Raw genomic sequence first — 15,863 nt, 5'->3', positions numbered from 1 at the left:
CAGGGGAGGAAACAAAGCAAGCATGTGATCTGCACACACAATTTCTTGACAAGCAGCAGAGAGAAGACTGTATATTTTTGGAGGGGTGTTCTAAATGCAGAGGTAGAGAAGGGGGCAAAGGCTGCACGCTAGGTGATACAGGTGTGATTGCCAGCTTGCATAGACATACTCGTGCAAGCTCTCGTTGAGTGCTAAGAATATGAATGTACCCAGGGTAGCATGGGCAGTGGCAAGAGACATCACGGACTAGCTATGCCAAGGACATGCCCACAGGGTTCAGGCCAGTTTGTACTTGGCATAGCTAGCCTGCACTGCCCCTCTTCACGGCCTGTGCTACCCTGGCAACACTCCGGTAGTGGGATAGTTCAGTGAGAGCTGAGCTAGCACACATCTGCCTTTGTGTGCTGGGAATTCTACTCCTAGCTCTGTGGCGTCCAACCAGTTCTGAAGCGAAGTAGCCACACTCAGCCGGCCAAAGAGCCACATTGCTCAAGCCAACTAGCCACACTCCATCAGCCAAATAGCCACATGTGGCTAGCGTGTTGGACACCACAGCCATCGCTCAACTGGTTTGCCAGTGTACTATTACTACTAGTTTTGCTTTCAGCTATAACTCAATAAGATACTTCTACTGCTTGGCGGAGACTGATCCTAGTCTTAAGGCAGGCAGGCTGTTCCTTTCATGCCAGTCTCTAAGAGATAGCAAAACAAAAAGCACAGGCAAAGGCTGGTAAAATTTGACAGCAATAAGTAAGGATATATTGGAAAGAGCAAAAAATTAGTTTTCCTTATCCACGGTGTACTAAACTCCCCATATAATCCAAATAGATTCATTACCATTTTCACAATGGCAAGCCAATGGCTTTCAAATAACCAGAACCAGAATGTCCTGTGTTTCAGGTAGGACCTTTCCTGACCCATGACAGGAATCTGATTGCACTGTCTCTGGACACAGGGCTTGTGGCAGACAGAATGAAAGTAGCTGAGGTTTGGAAGTTATTTACCAGCAACACACAGACAAAAAACTCTTCATTTCAGCCATCTCTCAAACTGACTTCTTGAAATCACATTATTTCTTATCCTTTATTGGTCTTACTGAGAGAGTCTTTCAAACACACACAGGTTCACTGAATCATTATTGTAGCCTGACCAATGCTTCTAAATCAGATTCTGAATTTTTGGTCCACAAAACAACTGGTCAACATTCAAGTTTACAGCCCAGGTCAGCCACCTCTTTCTGAGAAACGAGGCACGTGGGAAATGAATACAGGCAGTCCCCGGGTTACGTACAAGACAGGAACTGTAGGTTTGTACTTAAGTCGAATTTGTACTTAAATCGGAACTGGCGTCCAGATTCAGCCGCTGCTGAAACTGACCAGCGGCTGACTACAGGAAGCCTGAGGCAGAGTTTCTCTGCCCTGGGCTTCCTGGAATCAGCCATTGGTCAGTTTCAGCAGCAGCTGACTTGGGGACGCCTGGGGCAGAGCAGCTGGCGGGTTGGTCCAGTAGCGCCGAGGAGCGGTGCTGCGGGACCAACCGGCAGTGCCCCAGCTGCTCTATCACAGGCGTCCTCGAGAAAAGTCTGGTCTGCTGGGGGGGGGGGGGGGAGGGGGACACTAGTTGCATCCCCCCCTCCCCCAGCATACCATGGAGATGCGGGCAGCGGGACCGAGACTTGCTGCGGTGCCGCCGCCCGGGTCCTCCGTGGCTTTGCTCCGTGTCTCCCTGGTCTGCTGGGGGGGGCCCCCCCAGCAGACCAGGGAGACGCAGAGCAGCTTTTCTCGCCCCGGAGGACACGGGCGGCGGGACTGTGGCGCGTCTGGGCATCCCACCGCCCGCATCCTCCGGGGCGAGAAAAGCCCCGTTCGTAACTACGGATCCGACATAAGTTGGATCCGCGTAACTCGGGGACTGCCTGTACTGAGAAAAGGGAGGCCGGTGCTCAGCATCTACAAATCCATGTGGTAGGTCCCAGTTGTCAGCATTTCCCACCTGCTCTTTTCATCATGAGCATCAATAATCAGATGTTTCCTCCATGTCAGCTTCCAGATAAACTGCTCAGAAATGATCCTGTGCCCAAGACATTTCTGAATGTTAGTGAACATCACTTTTTTCTGAACTAGCAGAGGTCTCCTACCTGATTTCCATTCCCCACTGTGTTTCACACCGCTGAGCAGTGCACATTTCAGCACACCTACTCATCATAAAATATATTTTCTTTGAGCTATAAAGGCAAATGAAAATTTTCATCTATTAAAATTATGTATCTTTTTCAATCAAATCTAATAAACTCCTTGGTTATCTACCTAACAGCCACTCAACTATGTAACAAAACTTCCAATGATTAACTCTTTACATAAAGATAGGATTTTAAAATCCGACAACTTCTGAGGCTTCAGCATAGCTCAGACATTACAGGATCTCTCTGTAGATCAGACCTGGGCAAAATACAGCCTATCCAGTCCTCCAAGCCACTGGATCCTGCCTGTGGATGCTGTGGGGAGCCCCAAGCAGGCTGGGAAATGCAGCTAGGGGGAGGATTTTCTTTAAAAACTGAGAGTCTGGAGGGGAGAGGGAAAGCTTTAGGAGATGCTTCCACCCCCAGCACAATCCCATTGGCCAGTTTCTGACCAGAAACTGGCCAATGGGAGCTGCCTGTTTCAACAAAAAGGAAGCCATGAAGCACAAGGAGCTCCAGAGCACATGGTCACAGCCTGTGCAGGGGTGGGGCAGGCAGGGAGACCGATTCAGGAACTGCTGCTGGCTGGTAAGTCTCCTGGCAGAGCCTACCTCTGGCACCCCAGGCCCTTCCTTCCCCAACCCTCTGCCCACTACTCCACATACCCAAATCCTCTCCTCCCTCCTGTACCCATATCCATCACCCCAATCCCCTGCCCAAGATCACAGTCCCCTCTTGCCCTAGCTCACAATCCAAATAGCTGCACCCCCTCCTGTACCCCAATTCCTTGCCCTAGGTCACAATATAACCCCCTGCACCCCAGTCCAGAGCCCCAGGTCACAACTGTCTTTTACCCAAACTCCCTCCCTTACCTCAAGCTCCCTTCTGCACCCAACCTCCATCCCAGATTCTGCACCTCCTCCATTGATGTTCTGGAAGAGTGTGGCCCTCAACCACTTTCCAAATTCTTGGAGTGGCCCCCCTATCAAAAATGATTGCCCACCCCTGCTGTAGAGTAACTCATTCAGCAGAATGTGTGTGATATATAGGATAAGCTATTACTATTACTGCCCGAGAAACTCAGTGAGGTTGCAAAGAGCAAGACCCATGAGATCCCATAGCACAAAAGATTAGAAAATGAAACTTGCTTCTCTTAACACAAAGAAAGAGTATCAGAAATGTCCCAGATCAAAGATTAAGGACAGAGAGGAAGATGTGAGTGGTTACATTACATAGCATTAAGTGATGTGGGATACTTACCCATCTCAGGTACATGCCATGATGTAAGGCAGAAGTCAAAAGGTCATATGCCTTTAACGCATGAAGTGGAAGTGGAAATATATGACCCCTCCCAACCTAAGCAATGAAAAGATAAACCTTCCCTTTAAATTGCCCTTCCCAGAATAGTGGCTTCATCTGCATAAGAGCTTCTCAACAAAGCAGTGTTGTTATCCTCAGACAACACCCCCAAGCAGTGCAGTTTTCCCAGTGCAATCATAATCCTCCATGTAGGAGCTGTGTGCTGCATAGTAAGCTAGTGTGGCTACCACCACAGCTTCTCATCTAATACACCTGTAAAACACCTCTCCCTATGCAGAAAGCAATGAGAAGATGCCAGTGTGTTGGTAAATTGGCAGAGTTTTTGGTGAATGGGGTAAAAGTAGTTACAACTTGTGACTAGATTGGATATCTTCAGTCAGAATCTTCCCCAGATAATCAGGTGATTTATTTAAAAATTCTGGTTTTAGAAATGCATACAATCTGAGGGAGAAGAATATTGGTCAGGCAGGTACCCAAGGAATATTGGTCTGACATACCAAAGCTTCTGGAACAAAGGCTGTTCATTTACAGTAGACTTTTAAGCAGATTTATACTGATGATCATTGTGGTTTAGTTCCATTACAACAGGATTTCTACCTGGCTGGGACTTAGTAATGGTTTCATTGCTTGAAGATCAACCTAATATTAAATTCTCTTCTTCGGACTTGCTGGAAAGTGACCAACAAGACAACCTCATGCAGACACAAGGGAGCCCAAGCTCCTCAGCTCAGCAAACTGTGAGTAACATGTGCAATCTCTTTTCTCCTTTCCAACAAGGAAAAGCCCAGAAACAGTGCTTAACCTTTGAGGTACCGAGACTCAAATTTGGCTGTCCAAAGAAATAAACACAAGAATAAATTCAGAAATCTTTATGGTCACAGAAGGTTCCAGAAATCACAACTGGTGTACAAGAGCAAACATTTAAATTATGTTTCTGAAATGTGGATAGCTAACACATGGTGCTGCATATTAAGCCTTATGAGTACTCTTCTACTGGATTCTCAGTACTCAGGCAATTTCTCTCTACTAGGCATAATTGTTATTTTACAACTAGTGGGGTTTTTTAGACATTATTGTATACCCTTTCTTTACAGAAAGATAGAAATTAGACTCAAAGGATTAACCCACTGGCAGGAGATGGGCAAGATGGGAAGATAACCCCCATTGCTTTGGACTTGGTTGTGACTAAGTCATAAACTGAATTTCTCTGATTCTTACTGCTCACACATTCAACCCATCAGCTTGCTGCAAAAGAATGCTGTAATTTTATAGCTGATGATTTTGGCATGTCAGTGTCTGCCATCTGGTTTAATATATTGCATTCCACTACAGAGAAAGCAAGTATCATGATTCCATCATGAAAACTTCAGGTGGCCGATTAACAGTATTGTCCAAAAAGCTCAGCACAACTATCTCTACGATTTTATAATACTTCTTGGTGAAACAAAAATGGCCTACATGCAGACAGGTTTTATTTGTTTTAAGGAATGAAACGGGAAGGGGAGTTACAAAATATTGAAATTGGTTTTCATTCATCCATTGAGCCAAGAATGGGCAGGAATTGGATTTGTGTTTTGGAGGAGTCTCTGAAAACACAATTTCTCTATGAAACCAGATTAGCACGGACTGCTGATGTTTAGTGGCAAGAAATGCTCAAAGTGGCACCACACATCAGGCTACATCAACTTCCCCTTAACATTTCAAGACAGAAACTTATTGAACTAAATGAATATCCTTGATTGTCATAGCAGCAATGGGTGTAGTGTGACTAATCCATAAAACCCTGCAAATTTGCGGATATCTGCGTTATGTTGTGGGTATCCGCATCCATGGATTTGGATGTGGATATACAAGTCTCATTTTTGTGGATATAGATGTGGATACAAATTTTGTACCCATGCAGGGCTCTACTATTCCATTCAAACTGTGTTTAAAATAAACAGAATTGACAGAAGTTCTTATGTAGACCAGTGACCACTGAAACATAAGTTTATGACACACGAAGTACTTCGAGGTCGCTCTCTTTCTGCAGGGAACACTATTTTCATGCAGAGTTCCCTGGCAGGGTCTTTCTGGCTATGTCTAGATTGCAGGCTTCTTTCTGAAGAAGTCTTTCCGGAAGTGATCTTCCAAAAAAAACTTCCGAATAAGAGCATCCACACTGCCAAAGTGCATCAAAAAAAGCAATCTGCTTTTTCGACAGATAACATCCACACTGAATGGCCGCTATTTCGCATGTAAGGTGTGATTACTATGGGCAGAATGGCCACCAGGGCACCTGTGCTTTCTCCTCTTTTTTCTTCTTCTTGTGAAATAACTCCCTCTTCCCCATCCACACACACACCATTTTCCGAAAGAGCTCTTTCGCAAAAAGGCTTCTTCCTCATAGAAAGAGGTTTACCATCCCCTCAGTTTTCGATTTTTTTCCCAAAAGAACATGGCAATGTGGATGTTAATTGTAGTTTTTTCAGAGAAACAGCAGTTTTTCAAAAAAAACAACCCACCACACACACACTCTGTAGTGTAGACCCTCTGAATCTGCAAGTCCCTCTCTGAATATGTTTTAGTAGCCCAGTGTTCATTGTTTATTGAAAGTGCCAAATCTTGAAGTTCAAAAGTGTGAAATTGTGCCTTGCAGGATAATCCCACTTTCAGTTGCCAATCATATGATCCAGACAGCAGGACGGAAAGAAAGAGTTCAGAATCTTCTCACAGCCCAAGCCCCTCTTCTCCAACCCAGGACCAAACCCAGGGGAGATTTCCTTCCAACCAAGGAATTCACACTGGCAAGTGCAAATTTAAAGTCTCTCCCAATGCTGAGAAATTCAGAAGATTTAGTTATGAGGAATGCACTGCTGCAAACTATGGCAGGTTCATCAAGGGCAGCAGAAGCCCCTTCCACCCTTATAAGAGGGAGCTCAGTGAAGATGCCTTCCAAGAAACTCATCCAGCCCTTACCTTGGAGGGGAATTCCTTCCAAAATGCAAGAAGCACTGGGGGTTTTGAAGAGCTACCAGGATCTACAGGCACTGGAGAGTCAGAATCCTTTCCTACACATATGCAGAACATTTCCACAGAACCAACATGGTGCAACAATCTCCAGTACAACCCTACAAGCCAAGATCATGTTTCCCAAGTCATGGTGAGTTACCATACACAGAAAGCTATCATCAGGGTCTTCAGCTACTTTTGGAAATAATTCTTCTTATCCCTGGCATAACTTTTCAAGGTTGTGGGAGAGATAAACGTCTGTACTACTTCTGTTGCAGTTCCCCATGGGACTCCCTTTCCTCAAGTAAATGTAATTCTCAGAAGTCCATAGAAATGTTTTCCCTATAAACTCAATATGTGGACTTGAAATATCCAATCAGGCAGCAGCAGAGAAAACCCCCTCCTCAAAAAAAAGAGCTGATACAGAGCAGTACTGTTAAATGTCAACTACTACAAAAAATAAAGGGAAACTTTCCAAAAAATGACAAGTTAAGTAAACTGTTTCTGTGCTTATTTGATTTAAATTAAGAAGTTTCAAAGCTGTATTTCTCTCTTGCATGGTAAAGTTTCAAACCTGTAACTCCGAAGTTCTGTTGTATATGCATTCCTTTGAATAGTGCTCAGTGGATAAAACACTGCAAAGTCAGTAGGAGAACATATATATTTTGATAAAGCGCAAAAATATTGACGATTATTTTTAAAGTGACAGTGCAGATTTTAAAGAGAATATGTAGAATGCCGAGGCTGACCTGCCAGATTGCATCAGTTGGTAGGGAACTCAAATCTGTGGTCTAATCAGGTTGCCAGGATCATTTAAAGAATGCTGCTCCACACTTATTAGAAATTATCCCATGTACCCATGTTTAAACTATTGATCAAATCTGTCCATCCGTCTTTATAGAACTCTTAGGGTACGTCTATACAGCACAGTTACTTCGAAATAATGGCCGTTATTTCAAAACAACAATGCAAGTGTCTACACAGCAATTCTGTTATTTGGAAATTTTGAAATAATGGAGGGCTTATTTAGAAATCTGTAAACCTCATTCCACGAGGAATAACACTTACTCCGAAATAGCTATTTCGGAATAGCAGTACTGTGGACGCACCACTGCTGCTATGTCAACATAGAATTATAGAACACTAGGACTGGAAGGGACCTCGAGAGGTCATCGAGTCCAGTCCCCTGCGCTCACGGGAGGACCCAGTACTGTAGACCATCCCTAATAAACATCTCTCACCTGCACTTAAATATCTCCAGAGATGGAGATTCCACAACCTCCCTAGGCATTGCAACACATTTGTTTAAAGAACAATCATAGCTGGGAAGGTGATGAAATGTTTGGATGTAAAAAGTACAAAAATAATATAGCGCTGTAAAACTTAACACAAAAATTCAGTTCTCCAGATTTCAGTTGAGTTGACGTACCCCCCCGGCTTCTCTTGAGTACCCCAAGGGCACTCGTAACATTGGTTGAGAAACACTGATCTAAGATACTGATTTGATCTTGCCTCCCAGTTTTGCCTAGTCCCCCCTTTTTCTCTGCAATCATAGCACATGTTCCCTCTCATTTCCGACCCAACTCCCAGGACTGTTTTTCCACTTACCTGTGGGCTTTGGTCACCTGCCCCCGTTGAACCTAGGTTAGCCAGTCTGCATCCAAATACGGTCTTCCCCTTCCTCAAAAGGTGAATCCTGTAGCTGCTGAGCAGTCCTTCTTAGAATAGCATCCCATGGTCAATGAAGTCAAAGCCCTCCTGGCGACACCATCTTCGCAGCTAGGCATTCACCTGGCTCTTCCCCAGGGCCATTCAAAGTAATTACTTCCCAGTACCTCCCGGGGCTCTAAATCGAGGTAGCACATCCCTATTCGGGAAGCCTGCTTCTGACTAATTTTGAGGCTTCCCTGTAGCATAGATGTATTATTTCAAAATAAACTGTTTTGGAAAAGAAATTTGAAAATAACTTATTTCAGAACAAGCGTGCTCCATAGACATATCCTAACTGAAAAGAAAATGGAAGTTGAGCTTCTCTCATTTTCTGAGGTAATCTCCTTAAATGTGTTGCTGCTCTCTGTTCACTAAGACTGAATTTTGCTTGTTATGGTGTTGTTACTGCTGGAAGGATAGCCAAGGATTTTGCAAAAACAATGAGGAGTCCTGTGGTACCTTAATAAAGACTAACATTTATTTGGGCATAAGCTTTCATGGGCTTTAAGGAGCCACAGGACTCCTTTCTTTTGTGGATACAGCATAACATGGCTATCCCTCTGATATAAAGACTTTGAATATTCTTGCTATATCAGCATCCCTCAGGCAAGTATGTAGGACCCTGGCAGTATACAAGTGTGGAATCCTAGACAAATAGATGGGCAGCAGGGGAAAAAGTCCGAATTGCAGAAGCTAACCAACCAACTGCTCTTATCGGCAGTTTTAGAGATGGTTCATATTCTACAACTGGATTTTTTCTACAGCAATCAAGCTAGCTGATGCAGTCATTTTAGTGTGATTTTCCTCAGCAACCTGATTCCCAACTCTCCCTCCAGGTTTGTGCATTCCTTCTATTGACAATCTGTGAGGGACTAAAGGAGTGAAAGAGGCAAAAAGAGCTAAGGAGTATGGATTATTCTGGTCTGTGAAGAAAAACAAATGATCATTTTCTGGATTTTTCATATTTGTCAGAGTATTTTAACAACAGTCCCCTTCTTTCTAAATAGCAACTGCACAAACATTAATAAGACGATGTTCCTTCTAACAGCTCTAGCAGATGAATTACGTTACTGCTAATACTTCTTGAGTAGAAATAAGTCCAAGAGTAGGGGATGTTAAGAAGTGTGTAATTTGTTAATCATGTTGTCGACAAAAACATTGTCGACTACAGGATTAATCATAAGAACATAGCATAAGAACATAATCAATAAGGGTTTGCATTGCAAGCACTCAGTCCCAACTCAAGCTGGTCCCAGCAACTACCCCCACTGCGGTTCTGCAATAGAAGCCAGTTAAGAGCCAGCACGAGGCTCTTTAAGTTCTTTGAATGGAGAGCTTCAGGGAGGTAGTTGCTAGGACCTAGAGTGAGCCAGCCTGCAAAAATTGCGGGGGGGGGGTGTGTGTGTGTGTGTGTGTGTGTGTGTGTGTGTGTGTGTGTGTGTGTGTGTGTGTGTGTGTGTGTGTGTGTGTGTGTGTGTGTGTGTGTGTGTGTGTGTGTGTGTGTGTGTGTGTGTGTGTGTGTGTGTAGTCCATAGTGTTAACTGATAAGCACCCACTTACTGGTTAATTGACTACATTATTACATCCCTAGAGAAAACAGCCAAAGGCAGCATGGAGGCAGTAACTGAAAGGCTTAATTTATTTAAATTAGCGTCATTTTCTGTAATAACTCTTTATCTGAATATATTTTAGCAGGATTCAGAGGTCAAGCTTAAGACATCTCCACTGGAAGGGCAGCAGAGTCTGTACTGTTACCAGCCCCAAGTGCAGCAGATGTACTGTCCTTCACATCAGTTTCACCAGGTATGGGAAATATGTGGACAACTGGATCAACCCAATGTCCTCCAAGTTACTGGTATGGTGGCTATGACTAAAGGTGAACAGTATCAACTAATTTTGCACTTGTGGGTATGTCCCTACATGAATAGTCTCATGTTACTTAGGAAAAAAAGCTCAGGAGAAAGAGACATGAATTTTATACATGTTTGCACAGAAACAATACTAACATTTGTATAGATATTGCTCATTTATTCTCTTACAATGATCTCCAGAGAAAGCTGGTGACAAGTTGAAAGATTTTACATTTGTAACTACTAGCGTCATCCGGGGCTGCTGACAGGATTGTTGGGTCTTTGGGCAGTGGCAGGAAGGCGACTCCTTGCTCCTGGAAGGGATGGGGCCTCAGGCAGAAGAGATGGGGCTGGGACAGCCAGCCCTCAGCACCACCAGGAATGCAGGGTGCCTCCCTCTGCCCCTCTGGCGCTCACGGCATGTCCTTCCTGGCATTGGAATGTCCTTCCTGGCATTCTGGCGGTGATTCTAAAGGGCCTGGGGCTCCAGCCACTGCAGTAGTAGCAGTAGCCAGCGCGCTGAGCCCTTTAGAATTGCCAGGCTCTGGGACAACCGTGCCCTTTACCCCACACATTAGGAGGCCTGGCTCTGTGAAAATCTTGGAATCCCCCTGGACTCTATTGCAACGAAAATATTATATTTAATGTGCCCTCAAACAACAATACACATAGAAAAGTACTTTTCAAAATCTGGGTAGTTCACATAGATTTAAACAGCCCTGTGTTGCTATAGTTACAAATCACCTTATTGGTATTTAATTCCCATAATCCATTTATTTTGCAACACTTCCACTATTATCCCACCTCAATTAAAAGATTCTGCAATGAAAACTGAACTAACAGTTGTTTTGATACACAGAACAGTATAGAGTTTGTGCTTCCATTAACTAGTTATCTTAGTGCTACAAATGCTGGCAGGAGTAAAAATTATCTTGTTACCCTTGTAGATGAACTCCGTAGATATGCATAGGTCCCAGTCAGATTTTTAAAGCCAGTGAAGTGTTTGCTTGTACAAAAATGAATACACATCCCTGCAATTGTTTCCTATACAGCAGTGTTTCTGAAAGTGTTCCATGGAATCACTTTGAGAAACACATTAACTGGCCACCCCGGTTTGTTTATTTACCGGCGCTGTGGCCACGGAGCCTCGCGGCTGCCACTGGCTCCGTTTTGCCCTTTGCAGCCAAGGGGAGCTGCGGGAAGCGGTGGCCAGGCCCACACCACTGGCTGCAAAGGACGAAATGGAGCCAATGGCAGCCACGAGGCTCTATGGCTGCAGTGCTGGTAAATAAACAAACCGGGGTGGCCAGTTAATGTGTTTCTCAAAGTGATTCCATGGAACACTTTCAGAAGCACTTCCTTTGGTATATATGGTTGTGACTACTTTCTTCCACTATTTGATCTGAGGAAGTGGGTCTGGCCCACGAAAGCTCATCATCTAATAAACCATCTTGTTAGTCTTTAAAGTGCTACATTGTCCTGCATTTTGCTTCAACTACCCCAGACTAACACGGCTACATTTCTATCACTATTCTATACAGTATGTAACTACATATGGTACAAGTGTGCAAGTACCCAGAATGTTTAAGTGCATGTGCACTTAAAGGTGCACTTAAATGTCCACAGATAGCAGACTTGTACATTTCAAGTGTACATAAAGCCACTTTTGTGACTAAGTATATCTTCAATCAATTTGTTTAAACAATATTGCTGGTGTGATGCAGAATTTGTTATACTTGTATACATTGTAGTACATGAATTTTCTTCTCAGTGTGCAATGTGTACATCACACAATAAATCCTGTCTGTGAATGGATGATTTGTCACTTCAGAACCTAAGTCTTTGACAAATTATCAGTTCTGGACAACAGCAGGGATGGAGGGTGGGTCATTGAATGGACATGAGTCACACATCTCGAAGAACACCAGTTAAGAAACAGGTGACTGTCTTTTCTTCCTCGAGTGCTGGCTCATGTACATTCCACATTATGCAGTGCTTTTATTGTTTAAAAAGGTGCCGGTACTCCACGGGAAAAGTTGTTGAGGTTTGACTGGAGGTGCCAGTACTGCGTCTGGAGGTGCCAGTACTGCATACCGGGCAGTACCGTCACAAAAAAGCACTGACATCATGTGACTCCCAAGTAGTATCTCCAGAAAAGAGTAAGAGTTCATGAACATGATACTTTGTGGCACAGCTCTGTCAAATTCAGCATAGTTTCTAGCCTGCTGGGTGGTGACGTAGCAAGCCATGAACATGTGGACCAATGACCACGTCATGGCTCTACAGATGTCCTGGATGGGTACATGCGCCAGGAAGGCCACAAAGAAGTCTGTTCTTTTGTGAAGCGTGATTTCACCAGAAGTGGCAGCAGGGCCTGAGCTAATCATAACAGGTCTGATGCAGGATGTATCCAATTGGAGATCCTTTGAAAGGAGTCCGGAGGACCCTTCATCTGATTTGCCATGGCAGCGAAGAGCTGTGTGCACCTGTGGAAAGGCTAGGTCTGTCCAGGTAAAACACCAGCAGTAGGCAACAACTAGAGTATGCAAGTGCCTCTCCTGGGTCGAGTTATGCAGCTTAGGGCAGAACACTGGTGTCCTGGTTAATGTGGAAAGACAAAACCACCTTGGGAAGAAGGGTCAGATGTGGTTGTAATTGCTCCTGCAGAGTTCCATACGCTGTCTTTTTTATAAGGGTAAGGTGCAAAGGAACATGCCAGCACGGTCACTGGTAGTAAAAAGATGCTAAGGGGGGAGGAAGCCAGGAATCCTTATACCACACCATACAGACATCACCCCCAGGGGCACCAGAGTGGATACCCCAGAGGGAAACACTTCTGGCATCAGTGCACGTGACAAGCAAACACACCTAACATGGAATGGACGTGAGCAAGCACTCAGAGGACCCATGTGTTCCTATTACTATTACCCTGGTGTTCCCTCTGCCTCCACTCCTTATTCTCTGTACCTTCCTATTACCCTGTGTAGTTAATTATAATATCATCAGGACAGAGACTGTCTTTTACTGCATATTTGTACAACTCCTTGCACACTGGGGCCCCAGTTCTGGCTGGGGTCACTAGGTGCTACCAAAAATCTATTAATTAACCAATTGGAGGCTTGCCCTCTCCTATAGACCACTAGGTGGCCACAGGACACAGGAAATACCCACCCTATCTTTTCCCCACTCCTGTCCAAGATGCCTGCTCTCTACAGCCCCCAGCTCCCATAGCATGTAGTCATCCTACAGTGTGCAGGAGCTAAATATATACACTATAGAATTTACCAGAACAGAAGCCTTGGGACAGATGGCAGAGGGAACAGGGGTTTTTCTTCCACCCTGGCTAGGCATAAGAAACGGGGCTGGGGAACAACATCACGCCCTGACAATTTTTTTAATTTTCACTAACAGCTCTTTCAGTGTCATAATTCAAGAGAGACCTATGCCGGATTAATCTTGAACGGAGTAGAAAAATTGCAGCATGCACTGGTAGACCTAATCTACCAATGTTCTAATGAACATTCCTTTTGTGGATTTGAGATGAGTGAGTCCAAAATCAGACCTGCAATGAAAGCAGCTATGACCAGCTATCCAGATAGCAATCAGATTTCAGGGTGCTGTCGCCACGAAATATACATATGCAGCTTCACACTACATGGAACCTTAGCAGAAATATCATTTTGGCTGCCAATTAATTTGCACATTCTTTTCATTTTCCTTATTTCCTATGAATACAACTATCCTATCCCTTTCCACTGTTGTCATGATGCCAACATTGTTATTACATGTTGGCATTAACTGGATTAAAAGAAAAAAAACAATCTTACAATGTAACTTCTGAAACACAAGGGTGTAGCTAAGCAAGATAAAAAGGGAGTAGCTGGGCAAGACACAACAAGAATTACATGAAAGGAAGTCTTCATCCACCTGTAGACTGGCACCGTGACAAACTTCTCACATGTAGCAGGTTACTATTATCATTTTCTCTTTTTATGTTAATATGATAAAGATAATAGCAATGTATACCAGTGCCCAGAGAGGAAAATGACTGGCATGAGTTGCCAAAGTTGCAATCAATAGAATTACAGTCCAGCACCAGACATGAAGGTGTGAGGGCTACCTAGTATACTGTTTCTCCCAAACTTTGTATTGGAATGGAATGCTGTCAGACTTCAGCAAAGCTTCACACTACAAACCTTAACTAGAGCAGAGCAATTTAGCTTACTAAAAAGGAAAAACAAGCAAATGGGGCCTTTAGCCAGGAAAAAAAAAAAAAAAAAAAAAAAAGATTGCCCAAGCTGTGCCTCACATCAATATAGAAGCGAGAGGTCAGTTTCCTCATTAATTATGCCAGTAGGATAAATTGGTCAGGTCTTCCCCTTTAAAGGGCAAAAGCTAGACCATGAGATCTTATGGACCTGAAAACAACAGCAGACATGCAGCACTTACTCTAGTCATCCACCCACCCTAAAGCATGGACACCTTTTATGACAGTTTGCCAGGTCGTAACCGGTACAAGCCCATCATGCCAGACCTTTCCCCAGTCTCCAGCCCCTCAAAAAGAAGCACCAAAGCCAATAAAATAGACATAATATTTCACACCCCCAGTTCTTGCCTCTGGACCTGGTAATAACATCACAATGACGGCTACCCTTCTGAAACTAATGACACCACAGTCATTTTCACCTCAGAATTCTTTCCTGTCAAAGAGCCACTGAAACCGATACAATTAAAATTACTATATAAATGCCCACTTCTCTACCTGATAAAACTTTAAACACACAAGACAAGGCATTAGGGGTGTGTCTAGACTACATGCCTCCTTCGACGGAGGCATGTAGATTAGCCAGATCGGAAGAGGGAAATGAAGCCGCGATTAAAATAATCGCGGCTTCATTTAAATTTAAATGGCTGCCCCGATCTGCCGATCAGCTGTTTGTCGGCAGATCGGGAGAGTCTGGACGCGATGCGCCGACAAAGAAGCCTTTCTTCATCGGCACAGGTAAGCCTCGTGAAACCAGGTTTACCTGTGCCAATGAAGAAAGGCTTCTTTGTCGGCGCATCGCGTCCAGACTCTCCCGATCTGCCGACAAACAGCTGATCGGCAGATCGGGACAGCCATTTAAATTTAAATGAAGCCGCGATTATTTTAATCGCGGCTTCATTTCCCTCTTCCGATCTGGCTAGTCTACATGCCTCCGTCGAAGGAGGCATGTAGTCTAGACACACCCTAGGATGTGACAACCAACCAAACTGGACTTTTAATACTCCATTCATCTGAAGAAGTGGGTTGTACCCAAAAAAGCTCCACCTATGTGTTTTGTTAATCTTTAAGGTGTTGCGAGACCATTCGCTGTTTTTTAAGTTTTTCCAGTTACAGACTAACTCGGCTACCCCTCTGAAGCCTTTGGAGATGTAATTTATAGTAGTTCCAAGGGCTGCAGCTTGAACCAGTACTTATGACAAGTTTCAGAGGGGTAGCTGTGTTCCTTTTTGCAGATAAAAACTAGTCGTCCTGTGGTACCTTAGAAACTAGCAGATTTAGTAGGACATAAGCTTTCAGGGAGATGAATTGGAGTGGAGTTTACAGAGACGTGGGTATACAGATAAGGACAATAAAAGTCAGAGGGTGCTTATGTAAATGAGGCTAATCAAATCAGGATTGAAATGGCACATTCACAGCAGCTGATGTAGAAATGTGGCTATCAGAGGGGAAATTGCCTTGGTAATGGGTTAACCAGTAAAGGTTCTTATTCAGTCCTAAGTTGATAGTATTGAATTTGCAAATGAATTCCAGTTCAGCTGTCTCCCTT

At 44.0% G+C, this 15,863-nt stretch overlaps 1 protein-coding gene and 1 long non-coding RNA gene across 8 annotated transcripts in view; one reads left to right on the top strand and one right to left on the bottom strand.

Annotated features, from left to right (window-relative positions):
- The window catches only part of FOXN1 (forkhead box N1), an 80,702-nt gene that overhangs the window by 26,393 nt on the left and 38,446 nt on the right, over positions 1–15,863 (top strand). For 4 of the 7 annotated variants that reach the window (XM_025188646.2, XM_075904432.1, XM_075904430.1 and 1 more), the window contains 3 exons: positions 4,074–4,236; positions 6,138–6,641; positions 9,893–10,003. In XM_025188646.2, coding sequence (XP_025044431.2) covers positions 4,114–4,236; positions 6,138–6,641; positions 9,893–10,003 — 738 coding nt within the window. In that variant the 5' untranslated portion in view covers positions 4,074–4,113. The remainder of the gene's footprint in view (positions 1–4,073; positions 4,237–6,137; positions 6,642–9,892; positions 10,004–15,863) is intronic. The other 3 variants (XM_075904435.1, XM_075904434.1, XM_075904433.1) reach the window with 2 other exon arrangements.
- The window catches only part of LOC142819209 (uncharacterized), a 72,678-nt gene that overhangs the window by 40,570 nt on the left and 16,245 nt on the right, over positions 1–15,863 (bottom strand). The gene's annotated exons all lie outside the window — the stretch shown is intronic.

The sequence above is a fragment of the Pelodiscus sinensis genome, chromosome 21 (genome assembly GCF_049634645.1).
Source record: "Pelodiscus sinensis isolate JC-2024 chromosome 21, ASM4963464v1, whole genome shotgun sequence".
NCBI lineage: Eukaryota > Metazoa > Chordata > Testudines > Trionychidae > Pelodiscus > Pelodiscus sinensis.
The sequence above is the reverse complement of the archived record's forward strand: the minus strand, read 5'-3'. Positions and strand labels throughout refer to the sequence as shown.